Source organism: Heteronotia binoei, chromosome 3 (assembly GCF_032191835.1).
Source record: "Heteronotia binoei isolate CCM8104 ecotype False Entrance Well chromosome 3, APGP_CSIRO_Hbin_v1, whole genome shotgun sequence".
Classification (NCBI taxonomy): Eukaryota; Metazoa; Chordata; class Lepidosauria; order Squamata; family Gekkonidae; genus Heteronotia; species Heteronotia binoei.
The window spans coordinates 193,252,313-193,267,269 of record NC_083225.1 but is presented as its reverse complement, the minus strand read 5'-3'; the positions used below and the strand labels follow the sequence as shown (position 1 = coordinate 193,267,269).

The 14,957-nt window shown below is 51.9% G+C and overlaps 1 protein-coding gene across 1 annotated transcript in view; it reads left to right on the top strand.

The window, feature by feature from the left end:
• The window catches only part of LOC132569170 (solute carrier organic anion transporter family member 2B1-like), a 171,745-nt gene that overhangs the window by 142,848 nt on the left and 13,940 nt on the right, over positions 1–14,957 (top strand). Inside the window, 2 exon segments of the mRNA XM_060235358.1 lie at positions 9,753–9,922; positions 13,393–13,457. Of these exon segments, the coding sequence (XP_060091341.1) occupies positions 9,753–9,922; positions 13,393–13,457 (235 nt within the window).

Here is a 14,957-nt window from a genome sequence, read left to right as displayed (position 1 = left end):
GAGTGTTGGACTGGATGAGCCACTGGCCTGATCCAACATGGCTTCTCTGATGTCCTTATGTGACACAGAGTGTTGGACTGGAGGGGCCATTGGCCTGATCCAACAGGGCTTCTCTTATGTTCTTATGTGACACAGAGTGTTGGACAGGAGGGGCCACTGGCCTGATCCAACAGGGCTTCTCTTATGTTCTTATGTGACACAGAGTGTTGGACTGGATGAGCCACTGGCCTGATCCAACATGGCTTCTCTGATGTCCTTATGTGACACAGAGTGTTGGACTGGAGGGGCCATTGGCCTGATCCAACAGGGCTTCTCTTATGTTCTTATGTGACACAGAGTGTTGGACTGGATGAGCCACTGGCCTGATCCAACATGGCTTCTCTGATGTCCTTATGTGACACAGAGTGTTGGACTGGAGGGGCCATTGGCCTGATCCAACATGGCTTCTCTGATGTCCTTATGTGACACAGAGTGTTGGACTGGATGAGCCATTGGCCTGATCCAACAGGGCTTCTCTTATGTTCTTATGTGACACAGAGTGTTGGACTGGATGAGCCACTGGCCTGATCCAACAGGGCTTCTCTTATGTTCTTATGTGACACAGAGTGTTGGACTGGATGAGCCACTGGCCTGATCCAACATGGCTTCTCTGATGTCCTTATGTGACACAGAGTGTTGGACTGGAGGGGCCATTGGCCTGATCCAACAGGGCTTCTCTTATGTTCTTATGTGACACAGAGTGTTGGACAGGAGGGGCCACTGGCCTGATCCAACATGGCTTCTCTTATGTTCTTATGTGACACAGAGTGTTGGACTGGAGGGGCCACTGGCCTGATCCAACAGGGCTTCTCTTATGTTCTGATGTGACACAGAGTGTTGGACTGGAGGGGCCACTGGCCTGATCCAACAGGGCTTCTCTTATGTTCTTATGTGACACAGAGTGTTGGACTGGAGGGGCCACTGGCCTGATCCAACAGGGCTTCTCTTATGTTCTTATGTGACACAGAGTGTTGGACTGGAGGGGCCACTGGCCTGATCCAACAGGGCTTCTCTTATGTTCTTATGTGACACAGAGTGTTGGACTGGAGGGGCCACTGGCCTGATCCATCATGGCTTCTCTTCTGTTCTTATGTGACACAGAGTGTTGGACTGGAGGGGCCACTGGCCTGATCCAACAGGACTTCTCTTATGTTCTTATGTGACACAGAGTGTTGGACTGGAGGGGCCACTGGCCTGATCCAACAGGACTTCTCTTATGTTCTTATGTGACACAGAGTGTTGGACTGGAGGGGCCACTGGCCTGATCCAACAGGACTTCTCTTATGTTCTTATGTGACACAGAGTGTTGGACTGGAGGGGCCACTGGCCTGATCCAACAGGACTTCTCTTATGTTCTTATGTGACACAGAGTGTTGGACTGGAGGGGCCACTGGCCTGATCCAACAGGGCTTCTCTTATGTTCTTATGTGACACAGAGTGTTGGACTGGAGGGGCCACTGGCCTGATCCAACAGGACTTCTCTTATGTTCTTATGTGACACAGAGTGTTGGACTGGAGGGGCCACTGGCCTGATCCAACAGGACTTCTCTTATGTTCTTATGTGACACAGAGTGTCGGACTGGAGGAGCCACTGGCCTGATCCAACAGGACTTCTCTTATGTTCTTATGTGACACAGAGTGTTGGACTGGAGGGGCCACTGGCCTGATCCAACAGGGCTTCTCTTATGTTCTTATGTGACACAGAGTGTTGGACTGGAGGGGCCACTGGCCTGATCCAACAGGGCTTCTCTTCTGTTCTTATGTGACACAGAGTGTTGGACTGGATGGGCCACTGGCCTGATCCAACAGGGCTTCTCTTCTGTTCTTATGTGACACAGAGTGTTGGACTGGATGGGCCACTGGCCTGATCCAACAGGGCTTCTCTTATGTTCTTATGTGACACAGAGTGTTGGACTGGAGGGGCCACTGGCCTGATCCAACAGGGCTTCTCTTATGTTCTTATGTGACACAGAGTGTTGGACTGGATGAGCCACTGGCCTGATCCAACAGGGCTTCTCTTATGTTCTTCTGTGACACAGAGTGTTGGACTGGAGGGGCCATTGGCCTGATCCAACATGGCTTCTCTTATGTTCTTCTGTGACACAGAGTGTTGGACTGGATGAGCCATTGGCCTGATCCAACAGGGCTTCTCTTATGTTCTTATGTGACACAGAGTGTTGGACTGGATGAGCCACTGGCCTGATCCAACAGGGCTTCTCTTATGTTCTTATGTGACACAGAGTGTTGGACTGGATGAGCCACTGGCCTGATCCAACATGGCTTCTCTGATGTCCTTATGTGACACAGAGTGTTGGACTGGAGGGGCCATTGGCCTGATCCAACAGGGCTTCTCTTATGTTCTTATGTGACACAGAGTGTTGGACAGGAGGGGCCACTGGCCTGATCCAACAGGGCTTCTCTTATGTTCTTATGTGACACAGAGTGTTGGACTGGATGAGCCACTGGCCTGATCCAACATGGCTTCTCTGATGTCCTTATGTGACACAGAGTGTTGGACTGGAGGGGCCATTGGCCTGATCCAACAGGGCTTCTCTTATGTTCTTATGTGACACAGAGTGTTGGACTGGATGAGCCACTGGCCTGATCCAACATGGCTTCTCTGATGTCCTTATGTGACACAGAGTGTTGGACTGGAGGGGCCATTGGCCTGATCCACCATGGCTTCTCTGATGTCCTTATGTGACACAGAGTGTTGGACTGGATGAGCCATTGGCCTGATCCAACAGGGCTTCTCTTATGTTCTTATGTGACACAGAGTGTTGGACTGGATGAGCCACTGGCCTGATCCAACAGGGCTTCTCTTATGTTCTTATGTGACACAGAGTGTTGGACTGGATGAGCCACTGGCCTGATCCAACATGGCTTCTCTGATGTCCTTATGTGACACAGAGTGTTGGACTGGAGGGGCCATTGGCCTGATCCAACAGGGCTTCTCTTATGTTCTTATGTGACACAGAGTGTTGGACAGGAGGGGACACTGGCCTGATCCAACATGGCTTCTCTTATGTTCTTATGTGACACAGAGTGTTGGACTGGAGGGGCCACTGGCCTGATCCAACAGGGCTTCTCTTATGTTCTGATGTGACACAGAGTGTTGGACTGGAGGGGCCACTGGCCTGATCCAACAGGGCTTCTCTTATGTTCTTATGTGACACAGAGTGTTGGACTGGAGGGGCCACTGGCCTGATCCAACAGGGCTTCTCTTATGTTCTTATGTGACACAGAGTGTTGGACTGGAGGGGCCACTGGCCTGATCCAACAGGGCTTCTCTTATGTTCTTATGTGACACAGAGTGTTGGACTGGAGGGGCCACTGGCCTGATCCATCATGGCTTCTCTTCTGTTCTTATGTGACACAGAGTGTTGGACTGGAGGGGCCACTGGCCTGATCCAACAGGACTTCTCTTATGTTCTTATGTGACACAGAGTGTTGGACTGGAGGGGCCACTGGCCTGATCCAACAGGACTTCTCTTATGTTCTTATGTGACACAGAGTGTTGGACTGGAGGGGCCACTGGCCAGATCCAACATGGCTTCTCTTATGTTCTTATGTGACACAGAGTGTTGGACTGGAGGGGCCATTGGCCTGATCCAACAGGGCTTCTCTTATGTTCTTATGTGACACAGAGTGTTGGACTGGAGGGGCCACTGGCCTGATCCAACAGGGCTTCTCTTATGTTCTTATGTGACACAGAGTGTTGGACTGGAGGGGCCACTGGCCTGATCCAACAGGGCTTCTCTTATGTTCTTATGTGACACAGAGTGTTGGACTGGAGGGGCCACTGGCCTGATCCAACAGGGCTTCTCTTATGTTCTTATGTGACACAGAGTGTTGGACTGGAGGGGCCACTGGCCTGATCCAACAGGGCTTCTCTTATGTTCTTATGTGACACAGAGTGTTGGACTGGAGGGGCCATTGGCCTGATCCAACAGGGCTTCTCTTATGTTCTGATGTGACACAGAGTGTTGGACTGGAGGGGCCACTGGCCTGATCCAACAGGGCTTCTCTTATGTTCTGATGTGACACAGAGTGTTGGACTGGAGGGGCCACTGGCCTGATCCAACAGGGCTTCTCTTATGTTCTTATGTGACACAGAGTGTTGGACTGGAGGGGCCACTGGCCTGATCCAACAGGGCTTCTCTTATGTTCTTATGTGACACAGAGTGTTGGACTGGAGGGGCCACTGGCCTGATCCAACAGGGCTTCTCTTATGTTCTTATGTGACACAGAGTGTTGGACTGGAGGGGCCATTGGCCTGATCCAACAGGGCTTCTCTTATGTTCTGATGTGACACAGAGTGTTGGACTGGAGGGGCCACTGGCCTGATCCAACATGGCTTCTCTTATGTTCTTATGTGACACAGAGTGTTGGACTGGAGGGGCCACTGGCCTGATCCAACATGGCTTCGCTTATGTTCTTATGTGACACAGAGTGTTGGACTGGAGGGGCCACTGGCCTGATCCAACATGGCTTCTCTTATGTTCTTATGTGACAGAGAGTGTTGGACTGGAGGGGCCACTGGCCTGATCCAACAGGGCTTCTCTTATGTTCTTATGTGACACAGAGTGTTGGACTGGAGGGGCCACTGGCCTGATCCAACAGGGCTTCTCTTATGTTCTTATGTGACACAGAGTGTTGGACTGGAGGGGCCACTGGCCTGATCCAACATGGCTTCTCTTATGTTCTTATGTGACAGAGAGTGTTGGACTGGAGGGGCCACTGGCCTGATCCAACATGGCTTCTCTTATGTTCTTATGTGACACAGAGTGTTGGACTGGAGGGGCCACTGGCCTGATCCAACAGGGCTTCTCTTATGTTCTTATGTGACACAGAGTGTTGGACTGGAGGGGCCACTGGCCTGATCCAACATGGCTTCTCTTATGTTCTTATGTGACAGAGAGTGTTGGACTGGAGGGGCCACTGGCCTGATCCAACATGGCTTCGCTTATGTTCTTATGTGACACAGAGTGTTGGACTGGAGGGGCCACTGGCCTGATCCAACATGGCTTCGCTTATGTTCTTATGTGACACAGAGTGTTGGACTGGATGGGCCACTGGTCTGATCCAACAGGGCTTCTCTTATGTTCTTATGTGAAACTGAGTGTTGGACAGGAGGGGCCACTGGCCTGATCCAACAGGGCTTCTCTTATGTTCTTATGTGACACAGAGTGTTGGACTGGATGGGCCACTGGTCTGATCCAACAGGGCTTCTCTTATGTTCTTATGTGAAACAGAGTGTTGGACAGGAGGGGCCACTGGCCTGATCCAACAGGGCTTCTCTTATGTTCTTATGTGACACAGAGTGTTGGACTGGAGGGGCCACTGGCCTGATCCAACATGGCTTCTCTTATGTTCTTATGTGACACAGAGTGTTGGACTGGAGGGGCCACTGGCCTGATCCAACAGGGCTTCTCTTATGTTCTTATGTGACACAGAGTGTTGGACTGGAGGGGCCACTGGCCTGATCCAACATGGCTTCTCTTATGTTCTTATGTGACAGAGAGTGTTGGACTGGAGGGGCCACTGGCCTGATCCAACATGGCTTCGCTTATGTTCTTATGTGACACAGAGTGTTGGACTGGAGGGGCCACTGGCCTGATCCAACAGGGCTTCTCTTATGTTCTTATGTGACACAGAGTGTTGGACTGGAGGGGCCACTGGCCTGATCCAACATGGCTTCTCTTATGTTCTTATGTGACACAGAGTGTTGGACTGGAGGGGCCACTGGCCTGATCCAACAGGGCTTCTCTTATGTTCTTACGTGACACAGAGTGTTGGACTGGAGGGGGCACTGGCCTGATCCAACAGGGCTTCTCTTATGTTCTTACGTGACACAGAGTGTTGGACTGGAGGGGCCACTGGCCTGATCCAACAGGGCTTCTCTTATGTTCTTCTGTGACACAGAGTGTTGGACTGGAGGGGCCACTGCCTGATCCAACATGGCTTCGCTTATGTTCTTATGTGACACAGAGTGTTGGACTGGATGGGCCACTGGCCTGATCCAACAGGGCTTCTCTTATGTTCTTCTGTGACACAGAGTGTTGGACTGGAGGGGCCACTGCCTGATCCAACATGGCTTCGCTTATGTTCTTATGTGACACAGAGTGTTGGACTGGAGGGGCCACTGGCCTGATCCAACAGGGCTTCTCTTATGTTCTTATGTGACACAGAGTGTTGGACTGGAGGGGCCACTGGCCTGATCCAACATGGCTTCTCTTATGTTCTTATGTGACACAGAGTGTTGGACTGGAGGGGCCACTGGCCTGATCCAACAGGGCTTCTCTTATGTTCTTATGTGACAGAGAGTGTTGGACTGGAGGGGCCACTGGCCTGATCCAACAGGGCTTCTCTTATGTTCTTACGTGACACAGAGTGTTGGACTGGATGGGCCACTGGCCTGATCCAACATGGCTTCTCTTATGTTCTTATGTGACACAGAGTGTTGGACTGGATGGGCCACTGGCCTGATCCAACAGGGCTTCTCTTATGTTCTTCTGTGACACAGAGTGTTGGACTGGAGGGGCCACTGCCTGATCCAACATGGCTTCGCTTATGTTCTTATGTGACACAGAGTGTTGGACTGGAGGGGCCACTGGCCTGATCCAACAGGGCTTCTCTTATGTTCTTATGTGACACAGAGTGTTGGACTGGAGGGGCCACTGGCCTGATCCAACAGGGCTTCTCTTATGTTCTTATGTGACAGAGAGTGTTGGACTGGAGGGGCCACTGGCCTGATCCAACAGGGCTTCTCTTATGTTCTTCTGTGACACAGAGTGTTGGACTGGAGGGGCCACTGGCCTGATCCAACATGGCTTCTCTTATGTTCTTCTGTGACACAGAGTGTTGGACTGGAGGGGCCACTGGCCTGATCCAACAGGGCTTCTCTTATGTTCTTATGTGACAGAGAGTGTTGGACTGGAGGGGCCACTGGCCTGATCCAACAGGGCTTCTCTTATGTTCTTCTGTGACACAGAGTGTTGGACTGGATGGGCCACTGGCCTGATCCAACATGGCTTCTCTTATGTTCTTCTGTGACACAGAGTGTTGGACTGGAGGGGCCACTGGCCTGATCCAACAGGGCTTCTCTTATGTTCTTATGTGACAGAGAGTGTTGGACTGGAGGGGCCACTGGCCTGATCCAACAGGGCTTCTCTTATGTTCTTACGTGACACAGAGTGTTGGACTGGATGGGCCACTGGCCTGATCCAACATGGCTTCTCTTATGTTCTTATGTGACACAGAGTGTTGGACTGGATGGGCCACTGGCCTGATCCAACAGGGCTTCTCTTATGTTCTTATGTGACACAGAGTGTTGGACTGGATGGGCCACTGGCCTGATCCAACATGGCTTCTCTTATGTTCTTATGTGACACAGAGTGTTGGACTGGAGGGGCCACTGGCCTGATCCAACAGGGCTTCTCTTATGTTCTTCTGTTTGTGATGGAAGCCCCTAAAAGAAGAGTCATGAGCAGGCCGCTTTTTGGGCAGGAGCTCACAGGAGGAGAGCTCTGGAACCTCTAAATTTCATCCTGTTCTTTCTTTCTTACTCTGCCCACCCTTCTGGACTCCATTGTTCAAACCCCCAGTGAGAATTTAGTTGAACTCTTCAGAGTTGACAAACTTTCTAATACTTTTCCCCGCAAAAAAATGGGGAAATATCCCAAACATATATGGCAGACAGATGGAAATCTTCGTTGTGCCACCGTGCCCACAGTTTTGTTGTTGTTCAATCGCACAGTCGAGTCCGACTTTTTGCGACCCCATGGGCCAAGTCACGCCAGGCCCTCCTGTCTTCCACCATCCTCCAAAGTCTGCTCAAATTTGTGTTTGTGACATCAGTAACGCTGTCCAGCCATCTCCTTTTGCCATCCCCTTCTTCTTTGGCCTTCTGTCTTTCCCAGCATCAGGATCTTCTCCAGGGAGTGGTCCCTTCTCATTGGGTGGCCAAAGTATTTGAGCTTCAGCTTCAGCATCTGACCTTCCAGGGAACAGTCTGGGTTCATTTCCCTTAAGACTGACTGATTGGATCTTCTTGCAGTCCAAGGGACTCTCAAGCAGGGCGTAAATTTTCTTCTGACCCTGATGTTGGTTTTCTTGTTATGCTCTGCCACTGAGCCACAGCCCCATTCATGATTCTCCAGGGTCTCAAGCTGAGCTTTTTCACACCTAATTGCCTGGACCCTTTTGACTTGGAGATGCCGGGGATTGAACCTGGGACCTTCTGCTTCCCAAGCAGATGCTCTACCACTGAGTCACAGCCCCATTCATGGCTCTCCAGGGTCTCCAGCTGAGGTTTTTCACACCTAATTGCCTGGACCCTTTTGACTTGGAGATGCCGGGGATTGAACCTGGGACCTTCTGCTTCCCAAGCAGATGCTCTACCACTGAGCCACAGCCCCATTCATGGCTCTCCAGGGTCTCAAGCTGAGGTTTTTCACGCCTACTTGCCTGGACCCTTATAGTTGGAGATGCCGGGGATTGAACCTGGGACCTTCTGCTTACCAAGCAGATGCTCTACCACTGAGCCACAGCCCCATTCATGGCTCTCCAGGGTCTCCAGCTGAGGTTTTTCACACCTAATTGCCTGGACCCTTTTGACTTGGAGATGCCGGGGATTGAACCTGGGACCTTCTGCTTCCCAAGCAGATGCTCTACCACTGAGCCACAGCCCCATTCATGGCTCTCCAGGGTCTCAAGCTGAGGTTTTTCACGCCTACTTGCCTGGACCCTTATAGTTGGAGATGCCGGGGATTGAACCTGGGACCTTCTGCTTACCAAGCAGATGCTCTACCACTGAGCCACCGTCCCTCCCCGTAGGGCCTGCAAAACTACCCTCTTTCAGCTGGCCTTTTCTGAATGTGGATTCTGCTGTACCGTCCTTACGGAAATCTGTAAATGACTAAGATAGGAAATTGTTTGAAAATGTAGCAGGAAATGGTTGGTTTTAATTAGATGGTTTTAAGGGAATTTTAAGGAAGAAGAAGAAGAAGATATTGGATTTATATCCCGCCCTTCACTCCGAAGAGTCTCAGAGCGGCTCACAATCTCCTTTACCTTCCTCCCCCGCAACAGACACCCTGTGAGGTGGGTGGGGCTGGAGAGTGCTCTCACAGCAGCTGCCCTTTCAAGGACAACCTCTGCCAGAGCTATGGCTGACCCAAGGCCATTCCAGCAGTGGAAGAGTGGGGAATCAAACCCAGTTCTCCCAGATAAGAGAGCTCTGGCTCATCCAAGGCCATGCTAGCAGGTGCAAGTGGAGGAGTGGGGAATCAAACCCGGTTCTCCCAGATAAGAGAGCTCTGGCTCACCCAAGGCCATGCTAGCAGGTGCAAGTGGAGGAGTGGGGAATCAAACCCGGTTCTCCCAGATAAGAGTCCGCACACTTAACCACTACACCAAACCACCAAACCGCACACTTAACCACTACACCAAACCAACCAGGGAACTGTACGATGTTGTCGATTGTCGTTTTATTATGTAATCTTTGTATTTTATATTGTCTTGTGAGCCGCCCTGAGTCTGCCTTGGCGGGGAGGGCGGGATATAAATTAAATGTTATTATTATTATTATTACAATAAAGCTGCTTCTGCTTCTACTTTACATTTTTGAACGTACTTATTTTAAAAATGTCTTTCTGTCCTTAGGGTTTGTCGCTCCCTCGGTCCCTCACCCCTTGTCTTCCTCCCCACAGAATTACACCACATGTAGCTGCATCGACGTCAACGGGGCCTCGGGGTCTGCCGTCCCGGGGCACTGCAGCAGGAAGTGCTCCCCTTACCTGATGCCTTTTGTGATGCTCTGCTGCCTAGCTGGATTCTTGGCAAGCCTCACCCACACGCCGACCTTCATGCTCATCCTCAGGTAGCGGAAGAGGCGGGCCGACAGCTCCTAGGGGTTGCGGAGGGCTTTGTTTTTTTCTCTGCAGAGGGGCCGCATTTTGGGGAATCTGATGAGTCGGCCCGAGGGGCGTCCCGGAGGGGGTGTGGAAAAGAGGCCGGCTTTAGATGCCCAGTTTGCATTCCCCTTACTGTTATTTGTAAAAAGCCCCGTGGCGCAGAGTGTTAAAGCTGCAGGCCTGAGGTTCTAAGCTCTGCTCACGACCTGAGTTCGATCCCTGGCGGAAGCTGGGTTTTCAGGTCGCCAGCTCGAGGTTGACTTAGCCTTCCATCCTTCTGAGGAGGGTAAAATGAGTCCCCAGCTTGCTGGGGAGAGAAGTGTAGATGCAAGTAGCTGGGGCAGGGAAGGAGAAGGAACAGGCAGTCGCATAAGGGAACAGTAGACCTTCCATCTCTGCCTGACGGCTGTCCGGCCTCTTCCACCTCTTTGTACCGTGAAAGTCCGAAATCTTCTCCTCCGGCAACGTCCCCTCATGATTTAGCCTTGGTGGAGTGAGCGACTCAGCATGCCTGGACACTAGGGGGCGCTACATCGCTCTAAGTGCAAAAGATGTTAGCTTTGGCCTCTCCCTCCTACACATGGCCTTCCATGGAGACACAGATCTCTGCCGGTCTCTCTTGTAGTGAGTGACTCAGCATGCCTGGATGATGGGGGGCACTACATCACTCTTAGTGTGTACGGGTGTTAGATTTGTCCTCTCCCTCTCTGCATATGGCCTTCCATGGAGATGCAGATCTCTGCCGGTCTTTCTTGCAGTGAGCGACTCAGCATGCCTAGACACTGGGAGGCGCTACATCACTGTAAGTGTGTAAAGGTGTTAAATTTGTCCTCTCCCTCTCTACACATGGCCTTCCGTGGAGACACAGGTCTCTGCAGGTCTCTCTTGTAGTGTGCGACTCAGCATGCCTGGACACTGGAAGGTGCTACATCACTCTAAGTGTGTTTAGGTGCTATCTCCTTGAATGGGATGCCTCTCTTCGTCTGAACCTGGGAGCTGCCTTCTGGCCCCTCCTCTCTCCCTTCGTCCTCTCCCTCCTACACATGGCCTTCCATGGAGACACAGATCTCTCCCGGTCTCTCTTGCAGGGAGCAACTCAGCGTGCCTGGAGACTGGGGGGCGCTACATCACTCTAAGTGTGTACGGGTGTTAGATTTGTCCTCTCCCTTCTGCACATGGCCTTCCATGGAAACGCAGATCTCTGCCGGTCTCTCTTGCAGTGAGCGACTCAGCATGCCTGGACAATGGGGGGCGCTACATCACTCTAAGTGTGTACAGGTGTTAGATTTGTCCTCTCCTCCCTGCACACATGGCCTTCCATGGAGACACAGATCTCTGCTGGTCTCTCTTTCAGGGAGCAACTCAGCGTGCCTGGACACTTGGGGGTGCTACATCACTCTAAGTGTGTACAGGTGTTAGATTTGTCCTCTCTCTTCCTGCACATGGCCTTCCATGGAGACGCAGATCTCTGCCGGTCTCTCTTTCAGGGAGCGACTCAGCGTGCCTGGAGACTGAGGGGCACTACATCACTCTAAGTGTGTACGGGTGTTAGATTTGTCCTCTCCCTCTCTGCACATGGCCTTCCATGGAGACGCAGATCTCTGCCGGTCTCTCTTGTAGTGAGTGACTCAGCATGCCTGGATGATGGGGGCACTACATCACTCTTAGTGTGTACGGGTGTTAGATTTGTCCTCTCCCTCTCTGCATATGGCCTTCCATGGAGACGCAGATCTTTGCCAGTCTCTCTTGTAGTGAGTGACTCAGCATGCCTGGATGATGGGGGGCACTACATCACTCTTAGTGTGTACGGGTGTTAGATTTGTCCTCTCCCTCCCTGCACATGGCCTTCCATGGAGACGCAGATCTCTGCCGGTCTCTTTTGTAGTGAGTGACTCAGCATGCCTGGACATTGGGGGGCACTAAATCACTCTTAGTGTGTATGGGTGTTAGATTTGTCCTCTCCCTCCCTGCACATGGCCTTCCATGGAGACGCAGATCTCTGCCGGTCTCTTTTGTAGTGAGTGACTCAGCATGCCTGGACATTGGGGGGCACTAAATCACTCTTAGTGTGTATGGGTGTTAGATTTGTCCTCTCCCTCCCTGCATACGGCCTTCCATGGATACACAGATCTCTGCAGGTCTCTCCTGTAGTTGCAGTGCCCTCATCCACCCACACACATGATACTATATTAACAAAGTATCCCAATAAGTCAGGGGTGTGGAACTCATTTGCTATGAGGGCCGGATCTGGCACAAATGAGAGCTTGTTGGGCCGAGCCCTGTCGGGCCAGGCCGTGTGTGTACCTATTTTCAAAAAAATTTATTTATTTATTTATTTGTAATTTATATCCCGCCCTTCCCACCAGGTGGCTCAGGGCGGCTTACAACATCTAAAATCTAACATGAAAATATAAAAATTTAACATTTCATATAACTTACATGATTAAAATGTAAACAATTCAAACAATTTACATAATTAAAATATTAAAACATACCGCAGTCCTATAAAACTACACTCAATTTCAAATTTCAGTGCCGGTTAGTTGTAAGCCTGCCGGAAGGGGGCTGTCTTACAGGCCCTGCGGAATTGAACAAGATCCTGCAGGGCCCTTACCTCTTCCGGCAGCTGGTTCCACCAGGAAGGGGCCATTACAGAGAAGGCTCTATCCCTCGTAGATTTCAAACGGGCTTCCTTTGGCCCGGGGACAACAAGGAGGTTTCGAGTTCCCAATCTCAGTACTCTCTGGGGAACATGTGGGGAGAGACGGTCCCTCAGGTAGGCAGGTCCTAGGCCATATAGGGCTTTAAATTAGGTAGCAGAGATATAAAGGACAAAAACAAACACAATTAAATATTTTTTTAAAAAAACTTAAAACATTAGCACTTGTTGTTCTTAAAGGTGCTTTCTTTGTATTTCTCCCATGGGATCCAGGGAACTGGGCAAAGGAAGCTTCGGCTCTTTCCCTCCCTCTCCAGGGGACCAGAAGGGAGAGGAGCCTCAGCCAATGGAGAAAATAGAGGTTTTGCTCTGTAGCTCCTGTGCGATTGAGCAAGCCTGGCAAAGCAAGCTCTTTCTCCCCCCTTCCTTCCCAAGAGAGGAGCCTCTGCCAATGGAGAAAGCAGAGGTTTTGCTCTGTAGCTCCTGTGCGATTGAGCGAGCCTGGCAAAGCAAGCTGTGATGCAGAAGGAAGCAAGAGAGAGGGAGAAGGAAGCAGACGACAGCTAGTTGCTCGGGGGGGGGGGCTGATAGGAGCCCTCCGGGGGCCTGATTTGGCCCCCGGGGCACATGTTTGATACCCCTGATCTACCTCATATAAAGAGGCCGATTTCTTGGTTCTTCCACGCTGCATGGAGAGCGCCCAGGTGTTCTCGCTGCCCTGTGCGTTTCCATCTGTTTCACTCTCACACATCCTTCGTTGCTTGTGTTTGCTTTTAGGAACGTCGAGGCCGAAGACAAGTCTTTTGCCATCGGGATCAAGTTCCTTTTGCTAAGAGTTTGTGGTAAGTCAGAGGCAGCGCCAAATTAAAGCCCACGGAGGTCCCTGGGCAGTCAAAATCTTGGGGGGCCGCTCGCAAATTATCTCAGAGCCAGAGCGCCATCCCCACAGTCCGTGGTCCCTGTTGCAGCCCGCGGGAACCTTCTGCAGCCCGCGGGAACCTTCTCCAAAGCGCTAAATCACTCTAAGTGTGTACAGGTGTTAGATTTGTCCTCTCCCTCTCTGCACATGGCCTTCCATGGAGACGCAGATCTCTGCCAGTCTGTCTTGCAGTGAGCGACTCAGCATGCCTGGACAATGGGGGGCGCTACATCACTCTAAGTGTGTACAGGTGTTAGATTTGTCCTCTCCCTCCCTGCACACATGGCCTTCCATGGAGACACAGATCTCTGCCGGTCTCTCTTTCAGGGAGCGACTCAGCGTGCCTGGACACTGGAGGGTGCTACATCACTCTAAGTGTGTACAGGTGTTAGATTTGTCCTTTTTCTTCCTCCACGTGGCCTTCCATGGAAACACAGATCTCTGCCGGTCTCTCTTGCAGTGAGCGACTTAGCGTGCCTGGACACTGGAAAGTGCTACATCACTCTAAGTGTGTACGGGTGTTAGATTTGTCCTCTTTCTTCATGCACGTGGCCTTCCATGGAGACGCAGATCTCTGCCGGTCTCTCTTTCAGGGAGCAACTCAGCGTGCCTGGAGACTGGGGGGCGCTACATCACTCTAAGTGTGTACGGCAAATTTTGTGACGACGCCGGCAGCAGCCTCACCAGGCGAGTCGGGCAAAGAGCGGCTCAGTGGCTGGCTGTGCGTGCAGGCTGGGAAACGGGGGGGGGGGGGAGTCAGCCCAGGGTCCCTAAAGCTGTGGGGGGCCTTAGGCCATTGCCTACTCGGCCTAATTGTTAATCTAGCCCTGGCCAGAGGCGAAGCCATCTTTCCAAAATCGGGTGCTGAATCTGGCGTCCTGAAAAACAAGATTCGGACACGCACCCGGCTGGGCAGAAAATGCGAGCAGCCTCGCACCGTGCCCTCGGTGGGGCCTGGAGATCTCCCGCTATTCCAGCTGATCTCCAGGCGAGAGAGATCAGTTCCCCTGGAGGAAGCGGCCAGTTTGGAAGGCGGACTCTATGGCATGATTGCCATATTCTCCGTTATACTCTATGGCAGGGGTCCCCAACCCCCGAGCCCTGGGCCGGTCCCGATCCGTGGTCTGCCAGCAAGCAGGCCAGCAGCCCCCCCCATGCTACCCCCCGCAGCGCATCCTCCTCCCTCCATTTTTACGATGTTAAGCCGGAGAAAGCGCCTTCCAGGCTCTTCGAAAGCTCTCACACACACCCCCGCCGGCGGCGGCAGCGAGCAACCGCAGAACAAGCATCCAGCCTTTGCACTGCTTGTCACCTGATTAGCTGCGGGTCACCTGATTGGCTAGCGGGGTGTGTGTGTGTGAGCTTTTAAAGTGGCCGGAAGGCGCTTTCCCCAGCTTAAAAATGGAGGGAGAAGGCAGCACCA